Consider the following 25,422-nt stretch of genomic DNA (forward strand, 5'->3'; position numbering starts at 1 on the left):
TTTAAGAAAACTATAAACACACTTTCTGATTCATCAAATAAAGAGTGTATCAGAATGTACATTGCTGTCATTCTTCTCACAATTTTTGTGTGGCTATGTATGTATATTCTTTTAAGCAATAAAAACATCATAGAATCTCATAACTTGATAAGTTGCTACTATGTATGGTACACCCCCTTTACAACTCACTCCCGCAGTGGCACAATCAACACATATACTATTACCAGGATTTGAAGACACTGAGGAAAAAACACAGCTTGAAGATCAAGAGTGGCAAAGTAAAACAGCAAAAAATGGTAGCCTGAAATAGAACTAGCAATATTCATCTCCTAGCCAATTATCCTTCTCCTTTGGACCTGTTGGCCCCTCCTCACCATAAAGCTCTGTTGGAAATAGTTCAAATAAGTTCTCCACAGAAAATCTAACAAATAGTGGAAGCATATCTATTATCTTGTCTATCTCAGAACGTGAATCGTATACAATTGTAGGACCCCACTCTCTCATATACTGCAACCAACATGGTTCTGTGATCACTCCTTCACCGAGATACTCAGCTGCAACAACCTCATATTTGATGCTTGAATCCACAATAAATTTGCTTTTAGCTGCGTCATTGCGTACTCCTATTCCTAGTTTGGATGGTCCTTGAAGGTAAGTCCCAGAATGAGGGAAACTAGCATGCCCATCTTTTGATGAATAAACAATAGGCTTATTTCCCTTGATAAATTCCAGATCAAATGCATTTACCCATTGACCTCCACTATGCTGAGAGAAGAATACAGACCATAGTTCTCCACTGAAGTTGCTTATACGAAGGGTGAAGTGCTCCCAGTCACCTACATGTTCACCTACCTTCCCCATCTCAATGTTCATAAGTGCCACTTTAAGGGTTGCAGGTCCATTGAAGGGGCAAAAAACCCACATCACAATATCAGTAAAGGCTCCTCCCAAGGCCGGTTTTACATGAACATATAGTTCTGCACTCTCTATGTTTCCCTTCTTTAGATTGTTTCTTGCATCTTCATCAGTAGGCAAGTCAATCCAAAAGGCACCATCACTAGTTCCTCCACTGGGTAAATTTGAGCCCCCATACTCTATAGCTTTACCCTTGCTACTGCCTGCAGTATACAAAACTGCACCATTCTTGAAAAACCATTGCACTGATGATGGCAAGTACTTCTCATCAGGATGAAAGTACACGGTGGGACCATAATGCTGAATTAGTGCATGAATCTGGTTCTGATTTGGCATTGCGTGCAAGGAAGAATCAAGATTTTTCAGGCACGCAATATCCACCACTTGTTCAGAATCAAAATAGGCACTACCACAGAAGAATGTCCCAACAGACACACCTCTAGCTAACATACCCCTATCACAGGGTTCTGTATTCCAAACCTGAAATACATTTTTTGCATATTTTGACTTTATAGTCAGTAATAGATCAGAAGTCTCACAAGTTTCGGTGAGATCAGCTCGCATGCATCTAACTTCTTCAACTTCAGGTTCATTAGGACTGCTAGTAACCACTATGCCCATGGCTTTGTAACCAGTTGGAGGGTTTGGCAGCCAAAAGTAAACACATTCATCATGTGAATCAATGCTCCATATCAATGAGTAGCCAAGTGGTTTTTCTAGAGCAGGAAATTCTAACACTGAGGCATTAGTTTCCCGTGCCACAAGAACATATCCTCTCAATGGTTGGTCATTAGACTGGCAGTAGTGACCAAGGCAAAAAAAGCCTTCTGGAATTTCCAAAGGTCTATAAAATGTGAAACCCAACGATTTCCCACGCAAAGTTGTGCATCTCCAGACCTTCTCAAGCTTGTCTGCTTTTAAAACTTCTATTTCTCCGAGGCATATTCTTCCACTTGCAAAACTACCACCTAACCAGATCATTCACAGGTATTGAAGCCACAAATATTTGACAGCATAGCCAGAGAAGATCGGATAGTTAGAACCAAACAGAATTAAAAGCTCATCGACAGAAATAATTCAATTATCATGTCTTCAATAAAGATGCTTACTTGATGCACAATTGCATAAGTATCAAGCAAAAGTAAAACCTAAGCTTAGCATTGCATGAATGGAAGATTTGGATAACTGTAAGTACCACTCAAAGTTCGGCAGTAATGAATTGATACTGTTCAATTCTCAAAAGGAAAGCAAATATCCATCAATAAGCTTCACAACATTTAGTTTGAATTCATAAGATACGAAATTCCAGTAGGAGTGTTGCAAAAAGGGTAACATCATGAACCTATTACCCCCCTTAAAAAAACAAGATCTTTCAAAAGAACTTTTGAAGTGAAGCAATAAGTGATGGAAGATGATTAATAAGACAATCATAGAATTCATGGCCGCTTCAGTTGCAAACAAAATTTATATATAAACAAAGTAAAACAAGGCATCTCTCTGTGTTCATACTGATGGAATATGTGCAGTCAAATTAATGACAACTGTGACAATTTTATTTTTTTTTTTATTTCCGTAGGTTATGACATCGGATTTTCTCAACAAAGTTGTCAATTTACTAAAGATGATGCAATTTAAGGATGTGTGAGGATACGCCTGCAAAAATACTTGAAGTAGAAGAAAATAAATAATTTCTCTATATCTTAAATTAACTTATAAACGAGCAATTTTGTAGAAACTTTGATCATTAGTTTATAGAGAAACTTTCTTCTTTTTTTTTATCTTCTTCTTTTCCCCTGCTGTAAGAGTTTTTGGATAAGTTTATCTACTGAGTCCTCAAGTCGTCAATAGAAAGGGCATAAATTCTTTAGCACTTATATTCAAACAAATAATTGTTTCAGAATATAGTGCAAGATGATTGATGAAAGAAAAGGACGTATAAATAGCAACAAATCTCAATTCTGATCCAATCACCTCTGTAGTTTACTAAAATTCTGCACCTTTTGAACCCCACCCCTCCTCCAAAAATAAAAAATCGCACCTTCCTAAAACTGTGGTTTATAAATAACTCAGCAAATTAACAGACAAAAACTGTTTTTCAAATGATACAGTAGGTATGAAGTTTAGATTCTGGTGCGATTAAAACAGAAAGTTCCAAACCCATTAACTCTATAGAAAGAGGGGCGAAAAAAGGAAACTCATGAATGAAATTCAGAAGAAGAAGAGAAAAGCTTGTTGAGAAAGTCAATGCTAAGGACATACATACCTTGTGGCCATTGAGGAAGGGGTGAAGGCAGAGAGAAGGGAAGTGGATCAGGGTCAGTGAATTCAGGGACAGAGTCCCAGCATAGTAAACTCTTGCACCCAAACATCACTAAGAGAGACAAGTATTCTTCAGAGACCCCTCCCACAAAAAGAGAATGCTTTTCTTTCTTTTCTTGCCTTCAAAGGAGTCCAAGAAGAGAGAGAGAAGAAGATTGTTCAAAGAATAGCAAAGGAGAAAGCTTTAAACTTTCTCTCCTCTTCTCTCTTCTCTCCTTCTTCTTCTAGAGATTATGTTCTGCTTTAACTTTAGATTAGTTTCCAGGTTTTTGAGGTTGTCTTTTAATTTGAAAGGTCAGAGTTCGGTGTTTCTCCAAACCTGTAAATTAATTAATCCACAATGAAAGGAAAAAAAAAAGTATTTGGTTGTTACGACATAAAATATAAATAACAGACTTTGCGTAAACAATGTTCACTCGCCACCTCGTGGGTGTTCCAGACACGCTTGTGCTATGCGTTGCTTCAATATGCAATTATTAGGTTTGTTGTTGTGGATTAAGACATATTTCTCTCTTTCTTCATCTTTTCATTTATTAGCATACTCCACAAGCATATGTTAAATCTTTCTACACTACTTATGGTGTAAGGTTAGTTTAGTGTATGTATATTCCAATTTTCTCTTCCTATTTATTTATTTCACCTTCAGGGATATGTACAACAAGACAATAGACTAAAGATTAAAATAAAAATTAATTTAGAGCATAATTATAGGTTAGTTTGTTTGAGTTAGTTGAATTAATTTAAAGTATTAACCATATTTTCAATATATTAAAAATTTTATACGAAAACTAATATATTTCTACGTACTATACATGTTTTTTTTTAATAATAATTTACTCTTTCAACAATTACCATTCTGAAATGGAAATTTTGAAAACAGAAAAAGAGAAAGAGGTTTTATGTGGTTTTTCCTCGTCTTATATAATATCGATGCATGATATTCAGACTAATGATTGTATCAAGGTATTGAGTTACACTGAACAATCTTAAGCATATTTTGATAATCATTGTTTTAAATCACTTATAATCTTGGAACCTGTAAAAATCAATATTCAAATGTATAATCAAACAGGAGAGTGTCTCTTACGCGCTTAAAATGCTATTGTTTATTGCGACTAAGGAGCAAAATATGGACACTTGGATAAATATCTAGATTTTCTTTTTCTTTTATAATTTCTTTTTGCTATTTTATTTTTTAGTAAAATTTGAAAGTTGAAAAAAAAAATAAAGTTTGATCAATTTGGAATCTAATAATAGGAAGGGAGAATATTCCGTGGCAAGTAATTTGATGAGATAAGGCACTTATTTTGTATTAATCCTTTTGGGCGATATATGCAAGAAAATAAATAAATAAAATAGTACATTAGATTGTGTTTATCTATTGTGTCTTGTCATGCCAATTGCAATGTAGATGATAGTAGAAACTTAGAAGGATGCATTTAATAAAATATTGGGATAGGGTCTAGGGTTAATTATTTTATATTATAATGTTTATCCATTACCATGTGAACATTACTACATTTAATAATAATTAATAAAGCAAGTATATTATACTTGTACCACGAGTGAAAATAATATATATATATATATATATATATATATATATATATATATTAGTTGTACCTTTTGTAAAATGTGAAGTAGATGTAAATCGCACGTTAAAATCGTGAAAGAAAATTTTGTTCCTATCAATTTGGCTGGGTATCAATGCTCCTATTGCTCTATTTTTTTTTTTCACCAGACGATGAATTTAACAGAGGAAAATCATGACTTGGAAGTTCTTGTTAAAATTGTGAATCTAACTCTCATATAATTATTTTTCTAATACGACGTGGTAGCGGAAGGATAAATAAGTTTAAAATATTTATCTTTTAATTTATTTATTTTTATAATTCTATAGTTTTTATTTACTATTTTAATTCTTACACACTAAATAATTCCATTATATATGTTTACTACCACCTATTTATTATAAGATATATGTGGACGATTTTTTAAAGTACATACAAAAATATCTTCATAACTCCAAATTAAAGAGAGAAAATTTTTTGACTGAATTTGAGCCTTGGGAATTCATAATTCAAATATAAGAGGCTGCAGTGGCGGCATTTGACCAATGAAGAGAGCAAAATTCTGTCAGAGTCCACGTCAAACCACGATTAAATTAATTCTTCAACTTTAAATTAACAAAAAGAAGGTGTAATCACCCATTATGATTATTTTTATATTTTTATTTAGCATTCTTTCGTCCTTTTTTTATTTATTGGACACTTAATAATAAATATGGGTTTGCTTGATTTGTTTACTTTGTAGATTTGGGCTCGGGTAACTTTTGATGTTGGGAATTTCTTCCGGCACCCCATGTTTTCTTCCAGTAACAGATGTGGTGAAATAATCATTTTATTCTTAATAAAAATGTTTGAAATACATTTCCGATTATATAGTTTTTATTATTATACATTCCAAAATATATTTTTAAAAAAGTATGCATTTCGAATGGTATAATTCAAAATATATTATTGAATCCAAAAATACTCTAAATTATATAATTCTGGATATATTTGAATTAATAGTAATTTAAAATGTATTTTCAGATTTATAAATACATTCCGAATTACACACTGGGAAATTTATTATTTATTCAAATTGATACAAATGTGTTTCTTCTTATTCCTGTTTTATTCATTTCTTATGACCCTTAAACTCCGAATCTATGAAAGGAGCTTGAGTCAAATAATGTGATGTTTACAACTATATTAGCGGCTTGATATAATTTGGGAATGATTGAAATTTTAAAAAACATGGGGTGAAGGAGGAAAAATTTCCTTTTGATATGTTATTATTTGTGTTTGATTTGTGCTGTGTATATAAGAGTTATATTTGAACATTTTTTTAGTAAGAAAAATAATAAAAGGAAAAAAATGGTAAAAATAAATAATATGATAAATAAGCACATAAATTCACTTTTGGTCTTGTTAGATCCGCGAACGTAGAATTTCAATTCCTGTTAAACTTCGGTTATATATTTAATATTTAATTTCTAAAATTAAACGATTATAATTCCTTATTAATACATTATTCAGTTATTAACATAATATATTGATAAGTGTATTAATTATAACAGTAGTCGATTACTTTTTTACTTAGAATATTTATAACAATATTTATTAAAAAAAATTAATATTTGTTATTATCAAAACGCGATAGTCTTACTAATATTAGACGTATACTAATTTTTAGTTAAATTTGGTTAATGTACTATTAAATGTTTATAAAAAATAAAATAATTCATGGATAAAAAGTCGATTTAAGAAGAAAGATAATAATGGCGAAACAATGGCTGAATAATTTAACTGACTACATTAAGTAGCCGATACGGTAGATTGTATGGGTAAAGCAAGAGCATTTTAGTTCCATGTAATCGATGGTTGTTTTTCTCTGCAGTTCAAAATGTTTTTTTAGTGTTGCTCTCCTGCACTTCATCGGTCTCATTGAACCTCTCAATTTACATTTTTGCTCTTCATCTAATAAAATTTGAAAAAGTGTAATGATAATTTAATTATTTTTCAACCACCAATCATCCTTAATCCTGTACTATAACCTCTGCATGCATCCCATCTCATTTCTTCATTGTTCTATTTCTTTTTTGTTTCATTGAGTTTTGTTTGTGAGAGGTTATATCCTGGAAGGTAGCAATACATTAATGGTGGTTATCATGATCGATTGGTAGTGGTTCTTGGAAGAGAAATATGCTACAACAGATTCATTGGTTTGAAGTAATTGACGAGGTTAGTACGTAAACACTAGAACCCCTAATTGGCGTTAGAAATTTCGTTAAGAGTGCACCGGCGTTCAGGCGCCGGTTATGCAGTGCTGCTTCGACCGCCGCACTTCAAAGTTCGGCGGCTCTCAACCGAACCAAGTTCGGGTGTTATTTTTTATATATATTATGCATCCATTTTTTGGTTTGAAGTTTTGGAGTTTTGAAGAGAAGCCTGACAGTGAAACCCTTCTTATCGGTGATCTGTCCTTATATATTTCAAAGTCTTTCACCACTTTAACATTCATGTACTGGGTTTACCAGCATTCTAATCAAACAAAAACCTAAACCAAAATCAATTTTGAGATTTCCAGACCCGAAGCTGAGACTGACAAGTCTAGCCGCAGACACGTGCACGACAAGGACTGTGACCCAGTTCATGGTGTCTCAAGCCAGCTCTAGTTGAAGTCATCCTTGTCTTCCAAAGCATCACGGCAGACCCTTAAAAAAACAACAAGTTCTTCATCGCATTCGACACCGCAAGTCCCTAAACATAATCAAAGGCGCTTTATCATTAGTCAAATTACTAGATTTGAACGTTGAAGAAATGATTGTGCCACTGTAAATTAACAAGATTTAATTACCACGATCAATGTAGATCAGATGTTAGGCAGAACTTCTGCTCAAAACACCACTTTACGTGTGACTTTTTCTTTGTCCTTGTTGTCCTTGAGACAGCAACTTCAACCATTTTATGTTGTGTTTGAGTTCCATTTTCAATCACTTTATTTAGCTTTTGAAATCTATAAACATAAATTCTTGACTGCAATCTGATAGAGCAAGGCAAAAGTGCGATTTGAAGAGGGTGAAAATCATAAAAGGAACTGATGATGAGTTGTCTGTTTCTATTTTTTTAAGTTTTGAAACATCTTTCACCAAACCAAATTTTGAGTTTTTAATAAGAAATTAACAAAGAATAGAATTGCTTAAGATAACAATTTTAATACCAGAGGTGATAAGGAATTCAGACAAGCCCTCGATGTTATTCCTACATCTAAAATAAAAGAAAATATAACAAAATTTACTATTTGTTTTCAGTACTTTTTACGCGGATAATAATAAGTAAATTATTTCTGTTCGATTCACTATTGAAAATGTATTTCCGATTTTCCTCGAATTGACATAAATCTCTAAAAAATTATATATTTTCATACGAATAAAAAAATTCTTAAGCAGCAATAGAGAAAAAGAGAGAGTTTCAATTCTTATTAAAAAAAATTAATTAATATAACAAGAAAAGACACACCGTTCATTTTCTTCTTATTTATGTACAATAAAATAATTTTTTACTCAACTTCGATTTCATTTTACCTTTCCTATGTTTCGCTTGTTTCTCACTTATAATCCAAACAAATTAGAATATCTATAAATTACAACTCAGTAGGTGAGTAGCACTAATCATAATAGCTTAAAAAGTAAATATTGCAACAATAACCTCAATGGATTCCAACTGCAGCAGTCATCAACCGCATTTCCAACTGCAGAGCTGCTCAACCGCACTTTCAAATGCGACATACTCTAAACCAAACTTTCAACTGAGACGGGACCACAACCGCAAGTGTGGTTAAGGTCTTCACCCTTCGTCCCTGTTACAAATCCTTCGTCCCTAGGACATATCATCCACAATACAATCCCATAAATGCATCATAATTAGCACACAACACTTAACAACAACACAAACATCAACCACACTTCAACTATCATACAATCTATGAGATCTGATAAGGGAGGAGGGAAGGAGGGAAGGCAACACTCGATGAAAGAAGAAAGGAGGTGTAGGGTTTGGTATGAAATGCGGCAAGAGAGAATGAGTTTTTTAGAATGGATCAAATTAAAATAAAACAGCCAAAGATTATGCTCTTCTGACAAGGACAGTTGAAAAAATTAAAAACCAAGGAAGTGCAGAATGAGATATGTAAGGTATAGGAAGAAACACTCAATTTTTTTTTTTTTGCACTTTTAATTCAGAAAATAATCTAAGATTAGTTTTCTTTAATGATTTCGAAATTTGTTAAAAAAATTTGTTATCAATCGATTTTGAAATTTATTGAAAAAAAAGTTTCTAACAAATAGTTTTGAAATTTAACATTGAAATTCATTTAAATTTTTGGAAAAATTTTCATCCAATTTTGAAATAAATTATATTTTTAAATTTTTTTAAAATATATGAAATTCGATGAGAAAAAAAAAGAATGAATATATAAGATTTTTTGAATTGTAATAAATAGTTTTGAAATTTAAAGAAAATTAAGATATAGGAAAAAAATATTAGAGGTGTACAGAGAAATACTCTAAATTGATTTTGGATTTTAACCATACCAATCTTAACCTAATATTATATATCATGTGAAAGTTTGTTAGTATAATATTTCATGGATTATAAACACTCAAGAGAGAAGTATATATATATATATATATTTTGTTACTGTGGGCTTACAATTAATCGATCATGAATGTTAGCATATTGGTCTTAAATGACCGAATGGCCCAAGCGTAGAAAAGAATTTCATAGCGGTTCGGTTCCAACAACAGTTGAGCAGAATTAATGTGTAGTTAATGTAACAACTGCTACTATCGAGTAGTTAATGTTTGCATCGATTATCATTAAGAGATAAATTATGATCAGATTCTTATATATATATATATATATATATATATATATATATATATATATATATATATATATATATATATCACTATGAAATTGACTCATTTATCCATTAACACGTCATAAAATACTCTTTAAATTAGTGCCGTCAAAATGGGTTGAAACTCGTGAGCCAACCCGGCTCGCCACGGATTTGAGTCGGGTTGGGTTGAAAAAAAATGTAAAATTTTTTATGCGAGCCAATTTTGACCCGGCTCACACAGGTTGAACCCTTGATGGGTCGGGTTGGCTCACCAACCCACCTAATTTTTTTTAATTAAATTAATTATTCAAATTCTATTTTTTTATTGAAATCAAATTAATTAAATTAATTATTCAAAACACACAACCTTTACTTAACAACAAAGAGTCTTTCCAAAAGTTTTACTTAGATCTTTATTTAGATGAAGGGAATCTTGATACAGTTTTTTATAAGTTGGATGTATTAAGTTATTGGAGGGATCGTCAAGATCGTTATCCAAACTTGTCTAAGATGGCTTGTGATGTTCTTAGCATTCCAATCACTACAATCTCAGAAGAAGAGAGTGAAAAAGAAGTTAATTAATGAACCAATGAGCCAACCCGTTTAACCCACCAACCCGTGGTGGGTCGGGTCGGGTTAAATTTTTTCGGCTCGCTAATAAATGAGCCGGGTTGGGTTGGCTCACTAAGTGACCAATCCGTGGTAGGTCGGTTGGGTCGGGCCGGATTATCCGTTTTAACAGCTCTACTTTAAATGCATAAAAGATAAAAATATCTTTTATTACATCTCATCTCAAATCAAAATAACTCAATAACACGTAATTTACATAAGCAGTGTACAGGACATATTTTAAGATGGCTATTTTATGACATTTAACCATTTAAAGATTAATTTAAATGTTTATGACATCTACCCCTTATATTCTTACACGCTTAATAGTCTCATTGTTTAAGAGTTGATTTTTTTATTTTTTTTGGTGGGCTTGGATCCTTAAGCCACTTCAAATATTATTATTTTTCGGTATTTTTAGAAACCTTACCAGAAATTTTACCTGTAAATATCTAGCGCTGTAAATACTAATTATGATGGTTGTTTTTTATGTTTATTCAGTGTCTTTGTGTAAGGTCTGAGGAGTCCTTGTTTGATCTGTTTTCTTCTGCATAATGACTGTATACTGTATAATCTTGAAAGTGGTGAGGGTAATAGAATGTGAGGCCCTAAGATATATACAAAATGAAGCATGGAACTCCGTAGGTGTAAGTTTCATTATAACGAAGAACGTAAATTTACATAATGGAAGTGTTGTCAGCGGAGAAAGAAAGCAGTTTGAAAACGATGAAAGGGAGGAGAGAGGAGGCTAGAAAGACAACACTCCTTCTACTTCTAAATCCAAACTATGAATGTCGTCCATTAAAACTTAAATGGATTCCTCCCACCTCCACTTTCACTTCTCGCGCGACAAGGCCATGCATCAAATATAGGATTCATCGTAGGTGAGTTCAGACGCTGGAGTGAGATGAGCCTTGCTGCCACCACTGCCATCACTGTGCCTCTTCTTTCGGCTGCCGTGACCCCCTCCACAAGTTATCGAAAACTCACAACCCATCGCCGTCCCAAAACACGAGAACAGCCCTCCATTCGACTCACCCCGTCTATGATTCTGACCTTTCCCCTTCGGAACGTTATGCTTCACCTTCTTCTCATTCTTCCCTAGGTGATCGTAAACTGCTACCCCACCACGCTCCATCGACTGCCACCTATCAATCCTCTTGTTCACCTCTTCCGCTTCTTGCTCCTTCCCCGGCCACCCTTCCAGCACCAAGTTCCCCTGCTTCCGCGGCGCCATCATCGGCAACGGGTACAGCCCCTTCGCGATTGCCGTCGCCACCACCGATGGCGAGGGCCCCACGTCCGAACACAGCGACCCGTTTAAGTTCATAATCATCCCTTTCTTCGTTGTCGGCATCCCAAGCTCAGAACCATCTTCATCACCGTCGTAACCACCCTTCGGATAACTGTTGTACGTGTAATCGTTTATGGTGGAGTCGTTCTTCTCGCTCGCGGAGCGCTGCAGCGTCAAGAGCTTGCAATTGGAACTGTTGAATTCGTTCGTCGGCGTCTGGTTCGGCTGCGGTTTCTGCTTCTTGGGGTCCGTGTCCCAGTCCCCGGTGGAGGATCCGAGTTCCGAATACATGGGCATGCTCCTCCGGGTGGGGTCAACAAGGTTGACCCCGATGTTGAGAATCCCTTGGGGGCGACCCGAGGGGCGACGAACCTGCAATGCGATGAAGCGAATCTTGGATTTGCGGTTGGTGGAACGTGGCAAGAGGTTGGAAACGAGGACGCCGACGGTGCCTATGAGAATGTCGCGGAGCCATGCGGAGGCGTAGATTTCGATCATGACGACGGAGTCTTGATCGTAGAGGAATTCTTCGTCAATGCGGAAAACGAATTTCTCGTTCCAGGTGGGGTTGTTGTGGCCATCGGGGTCTATTTGGGTTGTGAGCTTGCGTTCTGGGTCAAGCCATGCAACTGCGTAGGCTTTGATGGATTTGGCAACGGGTGCGAGGTCTTGTGCGGATATGATGTTTACTTCCAGGAGCTGGAATGGGGCAGCTAACATAGACATTGTTGGTGTGGTTGGGAATCGGAACAATTAATATATACTTGTGTTGGGGTGACGATCGATGGTGGGGGAGCTGGTTCTCCCCCAACCCCAGCGTCTAATCTCTCTCTCCGATCAACGACCGATGCCCTTCGTTCCTTCTCTTCCGATGGAATGAAAACTATTCCACCCTTTTAACCATTTATATTTGGCCGCTCACCACATCCCACGATTTTGGCTCTTGAGACACATTCCTTCTAAGCACTTCTTCCAGACATCACCCATCCTGTACTTCTCCCAACAATAGAATGTAGAAAATATATGGGCTGGAAAAAAAATAAATTTATAACTAATTACTGAAACAAATTTCTAATTTAAATTCAAAAAATCAAATAAAAAGAAAGTGAAAAATCGATTTTTATTTTTAATGAGAGAAGCTTTATTCACATTGTATCGCTCGTGAGTAAGATGTGATCCTTCAATGAGCGTCAATTTTATATTTTTCTCTCTAGAGAGTTAAATTTACTTGGCTACCATCATTGAGTTAAATTAAAAGATCTTACAATTAAGATAAATCATCTCTCAATTACATCTTAAGCAAATAAAATTAAGAGGGTCTTAGAATAGTAAATGGTCATTCAGTCATGAGTCATCATTCAACAGTTAATTCAGTGCACTTTCTCAAATACATAAAATACATTAATATAACTTTAATTGTTTTAACAACCTTTAAGAAATTATTTAAATATTAACTACATAAAAAATGATAAAATGACATAAGTTTATATTGATTTGACACATATTATAAAAATAAAATAATTATAAGAAAATATTTTTTTATATTTTTAGAAGATAAAAAATAATATCAAATAAATATAAAAATTCGGCATCTGTTAAAATATAGTTTTCTTAAACATAATAAATAATGATAGCTTCAACATTTTCAGTTGGATAAGTCAATTTCAACCATACAATTTAAATTTACTCTAAGGGTTTTTTCAGTTGACTCGTCAGAAAATCATAAATAATTGAAGTCTTGTGCTCTTTCCAACATAATTTATGTACCGATGCATCCATATGTATCTAATCTATGGTTTGGTTTACAATCCATCTCAATTACAATTAAAAATTTATTCAACTTTTTTTATCTTAAACATACCTTCCTTAATATTTGTTGTAAAGCTTAAAAGAGCAAAAACCATACAAACTTAGAAGAGCAAAAAACGGTCCTAACATTCTCTTGGAAAGCATACTTGCAAGCCAGACATATTACAATAAGTCTACAATATTAAAGATTCATATGTTAAGGGAGATCTCATACACACTCTAACAAAATTGCTCACATACAATAAAAAATTCTTATAAGAAACATTTTCTTTTTTAAAATAATAAAAATGAAATGGAAAATAATTCTTGTATATTTTAGGATTCACTTCCATCAAAATGGGATGTAGTTCACCTATTTTCCTTTTTACAACATAAATTGCCAACTTTCTTCATTATTTTTTGTTTATATATCAGAAAAACTTTCTTTGTTAGATATTCATTGTTGCGTGACGTGATTCAAGCAACTAGCAAATCAAAGATAAAATTAAGGATTAAACAAACGACTAAGCTGCCCATTGTTTGACATATTTTCACACTTTCTAATAAAATACACATGTTTTATTGTAAACACCAACAAAAATAGTTCGAGCACCACGTTAGTTACATGCCACAATTTAAAGTAAACTTGCACCAACTTCATACCAAGCAAACTTCAAATTTCTAACCTGAAATACGTAGGCATGCTCAATGCATATATAGAATAACTTGTAACACAAGGTTTAAAGTAAAATGAACCGATTGTTGCATTGTTTCTCAGTTTATTCGGTAGATAGGATTAGGAATGAAAAAACAAACCAAAATCCCAACCCCCACACCTATACATACTTTCTCCAAATCACTGTCTCAAAATCACTTCCGAAATGACCGTTTCCCACTCCACCATTCTCCTCACTCTCACTTTCTTCCTCTTCCTACCTTCTTCCAACCCACTTTCCGATTACACCACATTAGTCTACAAAACCTGTGCAACCCAAACGTTCAACAACCACCAATTATCTCTAACACTAAACTCTCTGTTCCAACAACTCATTGCACAATCGTCCCAACACAAGTTCTTCAGAACCACCGAAGCCGTTGATGATGACAGAGCCATCTCAGGCCTTTTCCAATGCAGAGATGATATCAGCAAAGAAGAATGTTTCAGCTGCGTGAACTTACTGCCTCAGATGTCAAACACCTTGTGCAGTGATTCCATATCAGCACGGGTGCAACTTGACGGTTGCTACTTTCACTACGAGACTGAGGAAACAGCCGGTGAATCTAGAAGTAACAGCTTGCTTCACAAAGAGTGTGGGAAAGCTGCTGTGGAGTATGCCGAGTTCAAAGAAGTGATGGAGGAGGCTTTTGCGACACTGGAAAGTGGGATTCTGAACAGTAATGGGTTCTACTCGATGAATTATAAATGGGTGAAAATAATGGCGCAGTGTGAAGGAGCTTTAGAGACTTGTGACTGTAGCAGTTGCGTGAACGATGCAGTGCTGGTTGGAAAGGAAGAATGTGGTAGTTCACTTTCGGCACAAATATATCTTGACAGGTGTTTCATAAGCTACGACATTTTTGGTAACTCTGTCCCAGGTAACTGTTTAACAAGAACCAAAGTCTTCTATTTTCATTACAAAATTATTAGTTATATATGAAAATTATGAATACAGGAGCAAGAAGAAATGGCAACACGGAAAGATTGGCAGCGATAATTGTTGGAGGGGCCGTTGCTGTGTTTGTGGCTTTTGCTTTAATGTCGATGCTTAAGTCTCGGTTTAGAAAAGACGAATATGAATAGAGAGTGACTTGACCTAAGTCTAACTTAAATTTATTTATAATAAGTTTAAATTTGGATTGAATAAATGTTTTCATGTGTATAATTATTTTTTTAAGTAATTTTTTTATTTTCATATTTTAATTGAATTTTTAACTTAAAAAAAAATACTTCGGAGTTGGTGTTAGTCTATGAGACTTTTCATATTTTGATCGTATAAACCTTTTCTTAAATGATTTTTCAATTTTATAAACTTTTTTAGCTTCACTCCTGCAAACTGGGTGTAAATATTGTAAAATAGATCGAATCAATAAATATAATCAATCAATTTATTAAAATTAGTTGAGTTAAGTCCCTCGTGATAATGAATTGAATACCATAGTGCGCAATCATCATGGTTGAAATAACATGTAAGTAAATTAATTCTTTAAAAAAGTGAAGATTTTTTTTAAAGTATTTTATTTTATAAAATTAATTTAAATATATAAATGTACTTTAATTTTTATTAAATATTTGTTTTTTCATTAATATTAAAGAACTTAAATTTATATTTATAAGGGGAAACAAATGAGAGAAAGCCCTCGTAAATGAGATGGGGAAAGAATATACAAAAATAAGAAATTAAATACCTTTTCTCCTATCTGTATTATAATGTAGCTCACCACCAATACACTAGCCAAAACTTCAGCTTCAAGTAATGTGCACCTTTATTTCCTTCGCCAAATTACAATGTGTATGTAAAAATTCTTCTCTCGAGCATGATAATCTTGGTGAAAAGTGTTTATAATCTGTTTAAAAATTTCAATAACATGAAATCGGTTTCATCTCATTCATAATCGATTTTTTTTTGTCAAGTCACATTATCAGTTATCTCCCCAAAACTGATTCCCAAATTGTTCCACCTCGAGCGAGATTGGGAAAATGGCGCATCTCATAAATTTACTTATTCTTTTGCCCTCAAATAGTTGAAAATGAACATGAACAATAATCAGAAATCTGTCTCACAATTTAGAACAGAAAATCCATTCAGAAATCTGTCTCACAATACAATATAACTTTTATTTCCTTACTCTCTTTTGTACTTTAAGAGTAGTAGAAAGAGGAATCCAAACACAGTGTAAATTATTTATTAATTTCTTAACTGATTTATAAATTATTAGTCTGACTACCATAAAAATAAATATTTAATAACTTATTTAAAATAATTTTACTTTGTGAATTCTTAAATTATAAATTATTAATTATTTTATCTAATTTATCATTTTTAATTTACTTAAATTTTATTATATTTATATTTCAATACTTTTAGTTTGTTTTAGTTATTGTTAGGTATTTTTTGTATTTTATTGAAATAATTAATTACTCCACGATTTTTAATATTTGCTGAGTTCTATTTTAATTTTATACAATTTAAATTAAGAAAAATAATATTACAAAATGAAATGATGTATAAAAATTACACACAATAAAAATTGTGAAAAAATTAATGTAACAGTAATTCATATTGATAAATAAAAAATAATTTTGAAAATGACTAAAACTTTTTAAACGAACTAATTTGGATAAAATAAATTATAAGAAACATAAAAGTATAGACAAATTTTAAAACATACATAGAAAAAATATATTTTTAATAAGACTTTAATTATATTAAATATTGAAAATTATAATTACGTAATAATATAATTTTATTTAAAATAATAAAAAATAATATTCATATGATAAATTTATGCAATCATGATATATTTTTTATATTTACTAATTTATTATCTAATTTAATCAAAGACTTTTAACTATTATAAACTCAGATTAATTAAAATTTTAAATTTTTAATAAATTTAAAAACTTTTAATTGAAATTTTTTATAAAATTTTATAATTTATTGGATATTAATAGAAATTATATTTTTCGATTGAGTCCTTTTTATTTCATTTTGTCTTAATTGAGTAATAATAATTAAATTGATAATATAACTGTTATCTTGTTTTCTCATCTTATCTAGTTATCTTGATGTATAATTTTATGACTTTACCGTCTTATAATCTTATAACTTTATTAAAATTATAAAATTAAACAACTAAACAACATGATGAAATAAAGTAATAACCATTTTATCCATTTAACAGTCACATAATAATTCAGTTAATAGACTGCAATTTTTTTTAAAAATTTAAAAATTTCCAAATTTATAAGGATTTGAATTTAATTAAATAATTGATTTATGAAAATTTCAAATTAGAAGCTTGACGCCAAACATATGTACTACCCTATACCACTTCCTTATTTATTTTCTTTTCACTTATTCTTATTATGCACTATACCCTAGAATTATGTAAATATTATTTTACTCTACTATCTAACCACATATTATGTTATGTTAGAATTTTATATATTATATTAGAAGGTTGACTTAATTCAAATTTGTTTAATTTATTTTGAATTCTGAATAGGCCAATTTCTATTTAAATAAATAAGAAGAAATTTGGGTTGGGCAGGGATAGCAGTGTACATGATCCTTCTTACCATACAAGTACAACAGAAAAAAAAAATACATTGAATAGCCAGAACCCAGAAGAAAAAAGAATTAAAAAAAGAAAATATTAAATTTTAGAGCCTTTTTAGCTAGAAATAAGCCGTTAGAGATTTTTAGTTACACCGAATGAATTTTTTAAAAAGTAACCTTTTACACAATTATTAATTTTATTTAAGATCAAAGAGAGATGTGTGAAGAAGTCAACAAAAGGTGGCATTTAATTAAGTTTGATTAAAGTGTTCATCTGCTTACGAAGGAATTCATCGGTACTATAAAAAAAAAGGCGAAAGAAAAACACACATCTATCTCATTTTATGATTGGGCCACGTGTCCAATGAGTGACAATTATTTGAAAACAGTGACACGTGACACGTGACATGTGACATGCCTCTACAACCAACCCATTCCACAGAGCCACTGTTTGTAGCTGCTTCCTACTTACTTTTCTAACTTCACTTTTTTTATCCACACAATATTCTTCTCTTCATAATCAGTATTTATCTTAAATATCATGATATTTGTCTATTAAAGTTGTTATTTATCATAATTTTTAGTTATATTTCAAAATATATTTTACAATGCACATATAAAAATACTATTATTAAACTTGTATATAAAATGACTATTGTATATTGAGGTTCATTATAAATCATCTGCTTCAGGCACTCTTTTTTACCAGTACAAACTCTGCACTGTGTAATAGATATAATAAATGGAGTGTTTTAAAATAATATTAGAATTTAAAATTCACTAAAACTATAGTCTTTTTAAGCTTTAGTTGATTTAAATAATTTATTAGCATTAAAAATATTCATTATATTTATATTCCATTAATATAGTTCTTTTAATGAAAACTTGGTTTTAAATGCACTGAATAACTATTTACAAAATAGTTAAATTTTGAAGACGAAGAATGAAGCTGTAATAGATAGTATCAAAAATTAAATTATATAAATATAAATACAAAAATGAACAAAAATAATATATATACTGCTATTTTCTAGATGGTAAGATGAGTTTAAAAACGTGATATTTGAGTTATCTAAATGATAATCTAAGATAAATTTGCAAATATAATACATATTTGAACGATAACATAGGTTCACAAATGTGGTATATGAATTATTTAGATAATAACATAAACCCACAAATGTGGCATCTAAGTTATCTAAACGGTAATATAAGTTAAACCCACAAACCCAACATTCGTGAAAGATAATATAAGTTAAGCTCACTTAGACAATATTTTAGCTTACTTAAATCATAGCATAAAAAAACATGTTTAGATGATACCCCAAGTTTGTTTAAGTTGGCATAACACATAAATTTTGCCTAAATCAATGACAAAAGCTTGTTTAGATAAACAAATTCAGATCTTGCCCAAGTAAATAATTCAAAGTATTAAAAACAACATTCATGGTCGAAGACGACCATCCACAACTCGACCAAATGACCAATCTATCTATAAAGTGAAAAATCACCACAAACTGTTCGACCAAACAGCCCATCCAGTTGTAAACAAAAAGTTGGCCAAAACTTGACCAAATGGTTAGTTACAATTGCAACAAGCATTCTCTTTACGATAATCAAACTTCCAAACTTAGAGACTTATGTACATCAAACAAATATGTCAAGTGATACAGTATAACAAGGTCCATAATATATTTACTGACCTAAAGTGGTTGGAAGATATTTCAAGATATATTTGTTGGTGCAAATATTCATATATTAACAATATATGTGACCAAATCTCAATAGTTTAATTACATTATGATATTTTTTAATACCATATATTTACAAAATATTTGATGTGTTAAGTAAAGTATTATGATTATTATATTAATTATCATATATATCTTAAGTTGTTATTGTATTGATATTGTTTGATATTAACTTCAATATTATCTATTTTATCACATAGGCATAAGACTCAAAAATCCTATAAATGCACATAATATTTTATTATAAAATATTTACAATTATCTTATATTATTTTTTTTTCAAAAAATATAAATTTTTTTCTTGATTTGAGCGTTAAAAAATATTTTATAAATGAATAATTCTTGTCTGTTTAGTAACTAAGAATCATAAAAGGTCATTAGAATTTTTACCACATGTTCAAATACTCACTTCTAGTCTCCGATGACTATGTACAATAATTTAATTTAAATTTAAAATATTTCTTTTTATAAAAAAGTGTAAAGTGGTTGGAATTTTTTTAAAATATTCATCGAAGCAAACTTCAGAATAATTTTTAATAATCATTAATGTGGCCTCTATGAATTGTTGTATTAGACGTGTCCTAAATATCTTAAATTAAAAGAATATTTAATATTAGAAATAGATGAAAGTTTACTGTTACTTTTTATTATTGTGTAATGATTTGCTATACTATTTATTTAATAGTTTTGTACTCTCTCTGTTTGTTCGTAATAGTCATTTAATTTTTTTCACAATTTTTTTTAATCTCTAGTATAATTTTAAGTTAATTTGTTATTATAATTTTTAGCTTTTTATTTTAATGTATATTAAGTATCGGTACATTTTTATCCCGATTTTTTCCCCATACTAGGACTATAACTGACTTTTTTTTTTCCAAAAGATAAACTAACCGTCTTCAAAATACCTACTAGTTAAAAGCAGAAGAATAGTGCTTAAACAGAATGTGTTGAAATTGACTTAAAAAAATGGCTGAAATTAATTATGAAGGAAAAGAAAACGATGCACATGCACAGCCAGCTCGTTTCCGCTTTTTTTATCTTAATTAATTTAAACCACTACTGAATGAGTAAATCTTTATTCTCACTTAATAAATAGTCTTAAATGCAAGCTTTGAATAATCTCCAGTAAAAATATTTATAACGAACCTATTTTCATATATAGTTAAAAGGTCCAATTTCAATTAATACAAGTTTCTTTATGCACCATAGCATAAATGGTGTTACTAAAATTAATTTGAAGTCATATGCTAACCATACATAATAATTTAAGATTAACCAAATATAAAGGTAACAATGAAGTAAAGTACATGCATGCAATGGTAGCATTAACAATGTCATCATCTCCAACCTAATTATATGTCGTTTGTTTACTATTGTATTAACAAAGAGAAGAAACATCATAGTATTCTATAGAATGAAATTGGAAAGTTCTTGGTGGCGTGTTTTTTTCATCTTCATCATCATAGTTTCAAGTCATGCAGGTGCATTTATTCCTTTCTTTTGGGTATAAAAATTGAAAATTTCTACTTCAAATTAAGGAACCTACTAACCCAAAGATTACAATTGAAAAAGAAGGAAGAGGGGACCACAAAGATGGAGAAGAATGAAGAACATATGTGGCAACTACACCAGAATTTGATCCTTTTCCATTGGTAGCATCAGACACCAACACTTCACTGTTCCCCTTCACGATTCTCAAACTGTCCTCCACTTAATGTCTCTGTCTTTTGTTCTTCACCTTCCCAAAAATGTCATATCCTTTTCACCTTTTCCAAATTTATGTTTATCACTTCTAAGTTGTAACTATTAATATATTATAGATAGATTTTCAAACACGCGCGGAGTTCAGGTAAAAATCCGTGTCACTGTTTCTGAGTGCTTCTGCTAAAGCTGATGCCACATATTCTTATCTTCTCCCCGATTGCAACTTTTGTCGTTTTCATCACATGTGTTTGTTTATCTCCTAATGCTTTTTCTCTCGACCTTGCATTCGCATGTCTTTTCACAATCAGTCATAGTAATTAGCAATCGTCATTGCCACACTTTCCAAACACTTTGTTTTTTTTTACAGTTTTTCCAATTATATGTTTTTCTCATAGCTTCTAATAATTCGGTTGGGTTAGGTTAGACCCTTCTCTGCTTTCAGCTTAATTTATTAGCCCGTCACTTTCTCTGTGCTATTTGTGTAGTTGTGATACGATGATTGTATTGTATAAGAGAATATGTGGGCTACAACTTTTTTTTAAAATTTTATGACGCTATTCTGGCTGCTGAAGAATCTATGATGATACGCTGATTTCTTTTTATGTGTTTCTGCGTCTTTTCATGAGTTTGTTTACGAGGGTAGCTTTGTTAAATCCTATGGAAACTTTGCATTAATTTTGCGGTTGTAAGATTTACAAGGGTGGTCCCACAAAAGTGCTTAAGGAGACAGGTGCAAATAATTGTGTGTTTTTCCTTTAATTTTCTCTTTCCCTGAAGTGGTTGAAGGGCTCACAAGTTGAAGAAGGTAACTGTGGATCAGTGTCACGAGTTGGTGTTGTTGTGGTAGTACGTGAGGAAAAGTGTTGCCGGGGAAGAAGCTTTTTGAATAAAGAAAGAAAGAATCGTTGAGGAAAGTGAAATGGAGCCACTGAATCAGAAGTCTATTGAGAGAGTGGTTTCGCAGAAAGCCTTGCAAATGGGAAGCTCGTTTCCTTGCCAAATTTGTGTGGTGGGATTTCTCTGTGGAGTGTGCCTCACCTCTCTGTTCTTGGCTGCTTTGACTTCCTTTGGTACCTTTCAGTTTGGTCCCATTTTGTTTTCAACCATGTCAATGGCTAATTCATCAGGGAATTCAACTTTTTCTAACGACATCAGTAAGTCAATTTCCTTCTCCTTTCTTTGATTTGCAACATTTCTTGTTCATTCTTGTTTTTTTTTTTTCTTTGTTTTACCGAAGTGGGGTAGTGGATGCAGGGTCATCATCTACCTCTGTTATCATATAACTATTGCTTTGTAGATAGAACATTGAGTATTCCAGAAACTTTAAAACTGGGTTGTGAAGAATCGCCGTATTTAATTGAAAACTTTAAACACAGAAGAAAAAGGAGGGAGGAGGAACCAGTTTTACTTCTTCTTTGTGTTTCTTCTTTTCTTGAAGAAAAAGAACCGAGTTTATTGCGAGTCCCAACCTTTTTTAAAGTTTGATGTATTCAAGGACGTTTATCCTTGAAGCGAACTCGATGAAAACGGGTTAGTCTTGGCCACGAAGCAACTTTAAAGGATACTTTAATCAGTAATTAGTGTCTTCACGTTAAGCATACTCAAATAACCATTATTTTTTACTTGGACTGTATATTTTACACAGTACATACGTTGTTTTTTGCGTAATCAGCATTGGAATTATGGCATGCTTGTAATCAGTATCAGCACAGCGAGATACGAAGAACCGATCCCAATGATGTAGTAATACTGTGACCAATCCGATTGATTGTGTTGAAAATATCAAATGAAATAACTGTGAATTATGTTTTCTTAGGCATGATTGCTCGTTCGGACTGCCATTTCAAGCTTAAGGAAACTGAGAGATTATGGGATTCTAAAAGCAGCAGAGAGCGAGATAACGAAGAGAGAGTCTCATTGCTTTATTCAGCTTGGAGTGCTGAGTTGAATGAATCCACAAGTGGTGGCAAAGAGGGGTCAAGTTTGCCCAATGCCCCTCATTTAGAAAACTGCAAGGTGAAAACAGAGCTATATGAGTATCTTGATAAGCGTACAGGAACTGATGTTTTCCCGCCATGGACAACTTGGAAGGGATCTTTGCAGACATTTTCTGTGGCTGCATTCAATGAGCAGATGCAAAAGCTTAGGCATGAGGCTGCATCCGAAGGGGCCTATCCTCCATGGGTGCGTTCTTAAACTATTTCTGTAGTGTTTTTGGATTCACCATGAACTAGTTCACCATCAAACATGATTTGTTTGGCGTAGGTGTTTGAAACCATTACTTGATACATTGAAAGCAGCATATAGAAGCTAAAGTGACATTTATAATGTTGGTGGTTAAAAAGTTGGGAGGAATGTGGTTAGGTTTATTCATATAGAAGCTTTTGCAGATTGCAGGGTCAGATGAAGAAAACTATCCCATGACCAGAAAAGTGCAGCGTGACCTTTGGATCCATCAGCATCCCTTAAACTGCAGTAGCCCAGATGTGAAGTTCCTACTTACTGACTGGGAGAGATTACCTGGATTTGGTATCGGGGCTCAGATTGTTGGGATGACAGGACTTCTTGCTATTGCAATCAATGAAGGAAGAGTCCTTGTCACTAACTATTACAACAGAGCTCACCATGGAGGCTGCAAAGGTAAATTTCTTGTAAAAAAAAACATGTCGTTACTCATTGTGGTATCTGTTTCAGTTGTAACAACCAGTGTACGATGTGAACTTCTGCTCTCCACAAAAGTCTTCAAATCTTACTATTTTTATTATTACAAGAAACCTATATATGAACATGATGACAATACAAGTGGATACTCTTTTATATGCAGGATCTTCCAGGTCTAGTTGGAGTTGTTACTTCTTGCCTGAAACCTCCCGGGAATGTCGGCAGCGTGCATTTGAACTCATAAAAAGTGAAGATGCGTGGAGGAAGGGAATTGTGACCTCAAAGGAAAATTATACAAGCAAGCATATATGGGCTGGACCAACTCCCAGGTAACCAACCTCTCAACTGCAATCAGATGTTTATGATTTCTTCCGTTCTGAGAGCCTCAACTTATTGAAGTTTTGTTCTTTCAATGTCAACATAAGGAAATGGGGGCTTCCGTGGAATTATCTGCAACCCACAACTGATTTAAATGGAACTTTGTTAGCTTCTCACAGAAAAATGGATAGAAGGTGGTGGAGAGCACAGGTACCTGTCAGACTTGTAAAAAAGGAGTTATGTTATGTTATGTTATGTTATGTTAAGTCCTCATTTTAGTAATGGTTCATGATTTGATCTTGTTACCATAAATATTGTTTTCAGGCAGTACGTTACCTGATGAGGTTCCCAACCGAATACACGTGCAATTTAATGAATGAGGCACGCCATGCTAGCTTTGGAAAATTAGCAGCAACAGTTGTTCTTGAAAGTCTTGCTGGGGATTGGCCAAAGGTTGGAACTTTTTTACTTAATCATGTTTTTCATCTAAACATGGGAGAATAAAAGCAGGACATGTTAGAAAATTTACCACAATGGTAGTGTTATATTTTTCATAGAATTGTATTTATGAAAATGTTTGATTTATTCAGGAAAATAGTGCGAAGGCAAGGTCTAGTGATATTGATGAATACGTGTGGTCCAATCAGAAGCCATGGGTCCCAAGGCCTCTTCTAAGTATGCATGTAAGAATGGGAGACAAAGCATGTGAAATGAAGGTAGTTGGGTTTGAAGAATACATGCAGCTTGCGGATCGGATTCGGAGACACTTCCCTCACCTTAATAGTATTTGGCTGTCCACTGAGATGCAGGTATTACAGTTGTTGCTAATTATTTGGACTCGTCTTTTGGATGATAGTAGTTAGTCACTGACATTATAAGACTAATTTGATTCAGGAAGTGATTGAGAAAACCAGAGAATATTCTCATTGGAACTTTTACTACACTAAGGTAAGACGCCAAGTTAAGAGTAACATGTCGATGGCTGAGTACGAAGCCAGCCTGGGTAGGGAGACCAGCACAAACTATCCACTTGTTAATTTCTTGATGGCCACTGACTCAGATTTTTACGTTGGGGCGTTGGGTTCTAGCTGGTCCTTTCTTATAGATGGAATGAGAAATACTGGCGGAAAGGTAATGGCTGGGTACTTGACTGTCAACAAAGACAGATTTTGGTAAGAGTTACGTTTGTAAATTAGATCATCACTGCCTGCCATATCTATTTGATTCTTTCTATGTATAACTATTGTACATATATGCAAAGAATAAAAACGACACGATCTCTAAATGATGCTGGTGTTAGAAAGAATCAAAATGCTTCCACTTTCTTTTTCCA

The 25,422-nt window shown here is 32.7% G+C and overlaps 4 protein-coding genes across 4 annotated transcripts; 2 read left to right on the forward strand and 2 right to left on the reverse strand.

The window, feature by feature from the left end:
* On the reverse strand, nucleotides 1-3,541 carry LOC124834455 (hypothetical protein At1g04090). The gene is made up of 2 exons (XM_047309150.2): nucleotides 3,179-3,541; nucleotides 1-1,883 (listed from the first exon to the last, which is right to left on the reverse strand). The coding sequence occupies exons 1-2, from the start codon at nucleotides 3,282-3,284 to the stop codon at nucleotides 313-315; spliced, it is 1,677 nt and encodes a 558-aa protein (XP_047165106.2). The 5' UTR covers nucleotides 3,285-3,541; the 3' UTR covers nucleotides 1-312.
* A 7,374-nt stretch (nucleotides 3,542-10,915) lies between these two features.
* Nucleotides 10,916-12,505, reverse strand: LOC124834466 (Calcium-dependent lipid-binding (CaLB domain) family protein). Its single transcript, XM_047309165.2, has one exon. The coding sequence runs from the start codon at nucleotides 12,311-12,313 to the stop codon at nucleotides 11,156-11,158; it is 1,158 nt and encodes a 385-aa protein (XP_047165121.1). The 5' UTR covers nucleotides 12,314-12,505; the 3' UTR covers nucleotides 10,916-11,155.
* A 1,751-nt stretch (nucleotides 12,506-14,256) lies between these two features.
* LOC124834467 (plasmodesmata-located protein 2-like) lies at nucleotides 14,257-15,176 on the forward strand. The gene is made up of 2 exons (XM_047309166.2): nucleotides 14,257-14,971; nucleotides 15,049-15,176. Exons 1-2 carry the CDS (start codon nucleotides 14,257-14,259, stop codon nucleotides 15,174-15,176), a joined length of 843 nt encoding a protein of 280 aa, XP_047165122.1.
* Nucleotides 15,177-21,083: 5,907 nt separating this feature from the next.
* On the forward strand, nucleotides 21,084-25,422 carry LOC124834460 (uncharacterized). The gene is made up of 8 exons (XM_047309157.2): nucleotides 21,084-22,264; nucleotides 22,927-23,294; nucleotides 23,501-23,750; nucleotides 23,935-24,100; nucleotides 24,197-24,299; nucleotides 24,414-24,542; nucleotides 24,680-24,898; nucleotides 24,984-25,422. The coding sequence occupies exons 1-8, from the start codon at nucleotides 22,030-22,032 to the stop codon at nucleotides 25,263-25,265; spliced, it is 1,752 nt and encodes a 583-aa protein (XP_047165113.1). The 5' UTR covers nucleotides 21,084-22,029; the 3' UTR covers nucleotides 25,266-25,422.

This window comes from Vigna umbellata, chromosome 8 (genome assembly GCF_029865625.1).
Source record: "Vigna umbellata cultivar VRB3 chromosome 8, Vumbellata_1.0, whole genome shotgun sequence".
Taxonomy (NCBI): Eukaryota; Viridiplantae; Streptophyta; class Magnoliopsida; order Fabales; family Fabaceae; genus Vigna; species Vigna umbellata.

Excerpts from the sequence above, each read along its gene's own strand:
- LOC124834460 (XM_047309157.2), top strand. The coding sequence starts at position 22,030 with ATGGAGCCACTGAATCAGAAGTCTATTGAGAGAGTGGTTTCGCAGAAA. Across the intron at positions 23,295-23,500 it reads AAGGGGCCTATCCTCCATGG|ATTGCAGGGTCAGATGAAGA; the intron begins GTGCGTTCTTAA and ends AAGCTTTTGCAG. Across the intron at positions 24,899-24,983 it reads GGCTGTCCACTGAGATGCAG|GAAGTGATTGAGAAAACCAG; the intron begins GTATTACAGTTG and ends AATTTGATTCAG.
- LOC124834466 (XM_047309165.2), bottom strand. The coding sequence starts at position 12,313 with ATGTCTATGTTAGCTGCCCCATTCCAGCTCCTGGAAGTAAACATCATA.
- LOC124834455 (XM_047309150.2), bottom strand. The coding sequence starts at position 3,284 with ATGTTTGGGTGCAAGAGTTTACTATGCTGGGACTCTGTCCCTGAATTC. Across the intron at positions 1,884-3,178 it reads CCTTCCTCAATGGCCACAAG|GTGGTAGTTTTGCAAGTGGA; the intron begins GTATGTATGTCC and ends TGATCTGGTTAG.
- LOC124834467 (XM_047309166.2), top strand. The coding sequence starts at position 14,257 with ATGACCGTTTCCCACTCCACCATTCTCCTCACTCTCACTTTCTTCCTC. Across the intron at positions 14,972-15,048 it reads TTTTGGTAACTCTGTCCCAG|GAGCAAGAAGAAATGGCAAC; the intron begins GTAACTGTTTAA and ends TTATGAATACAG.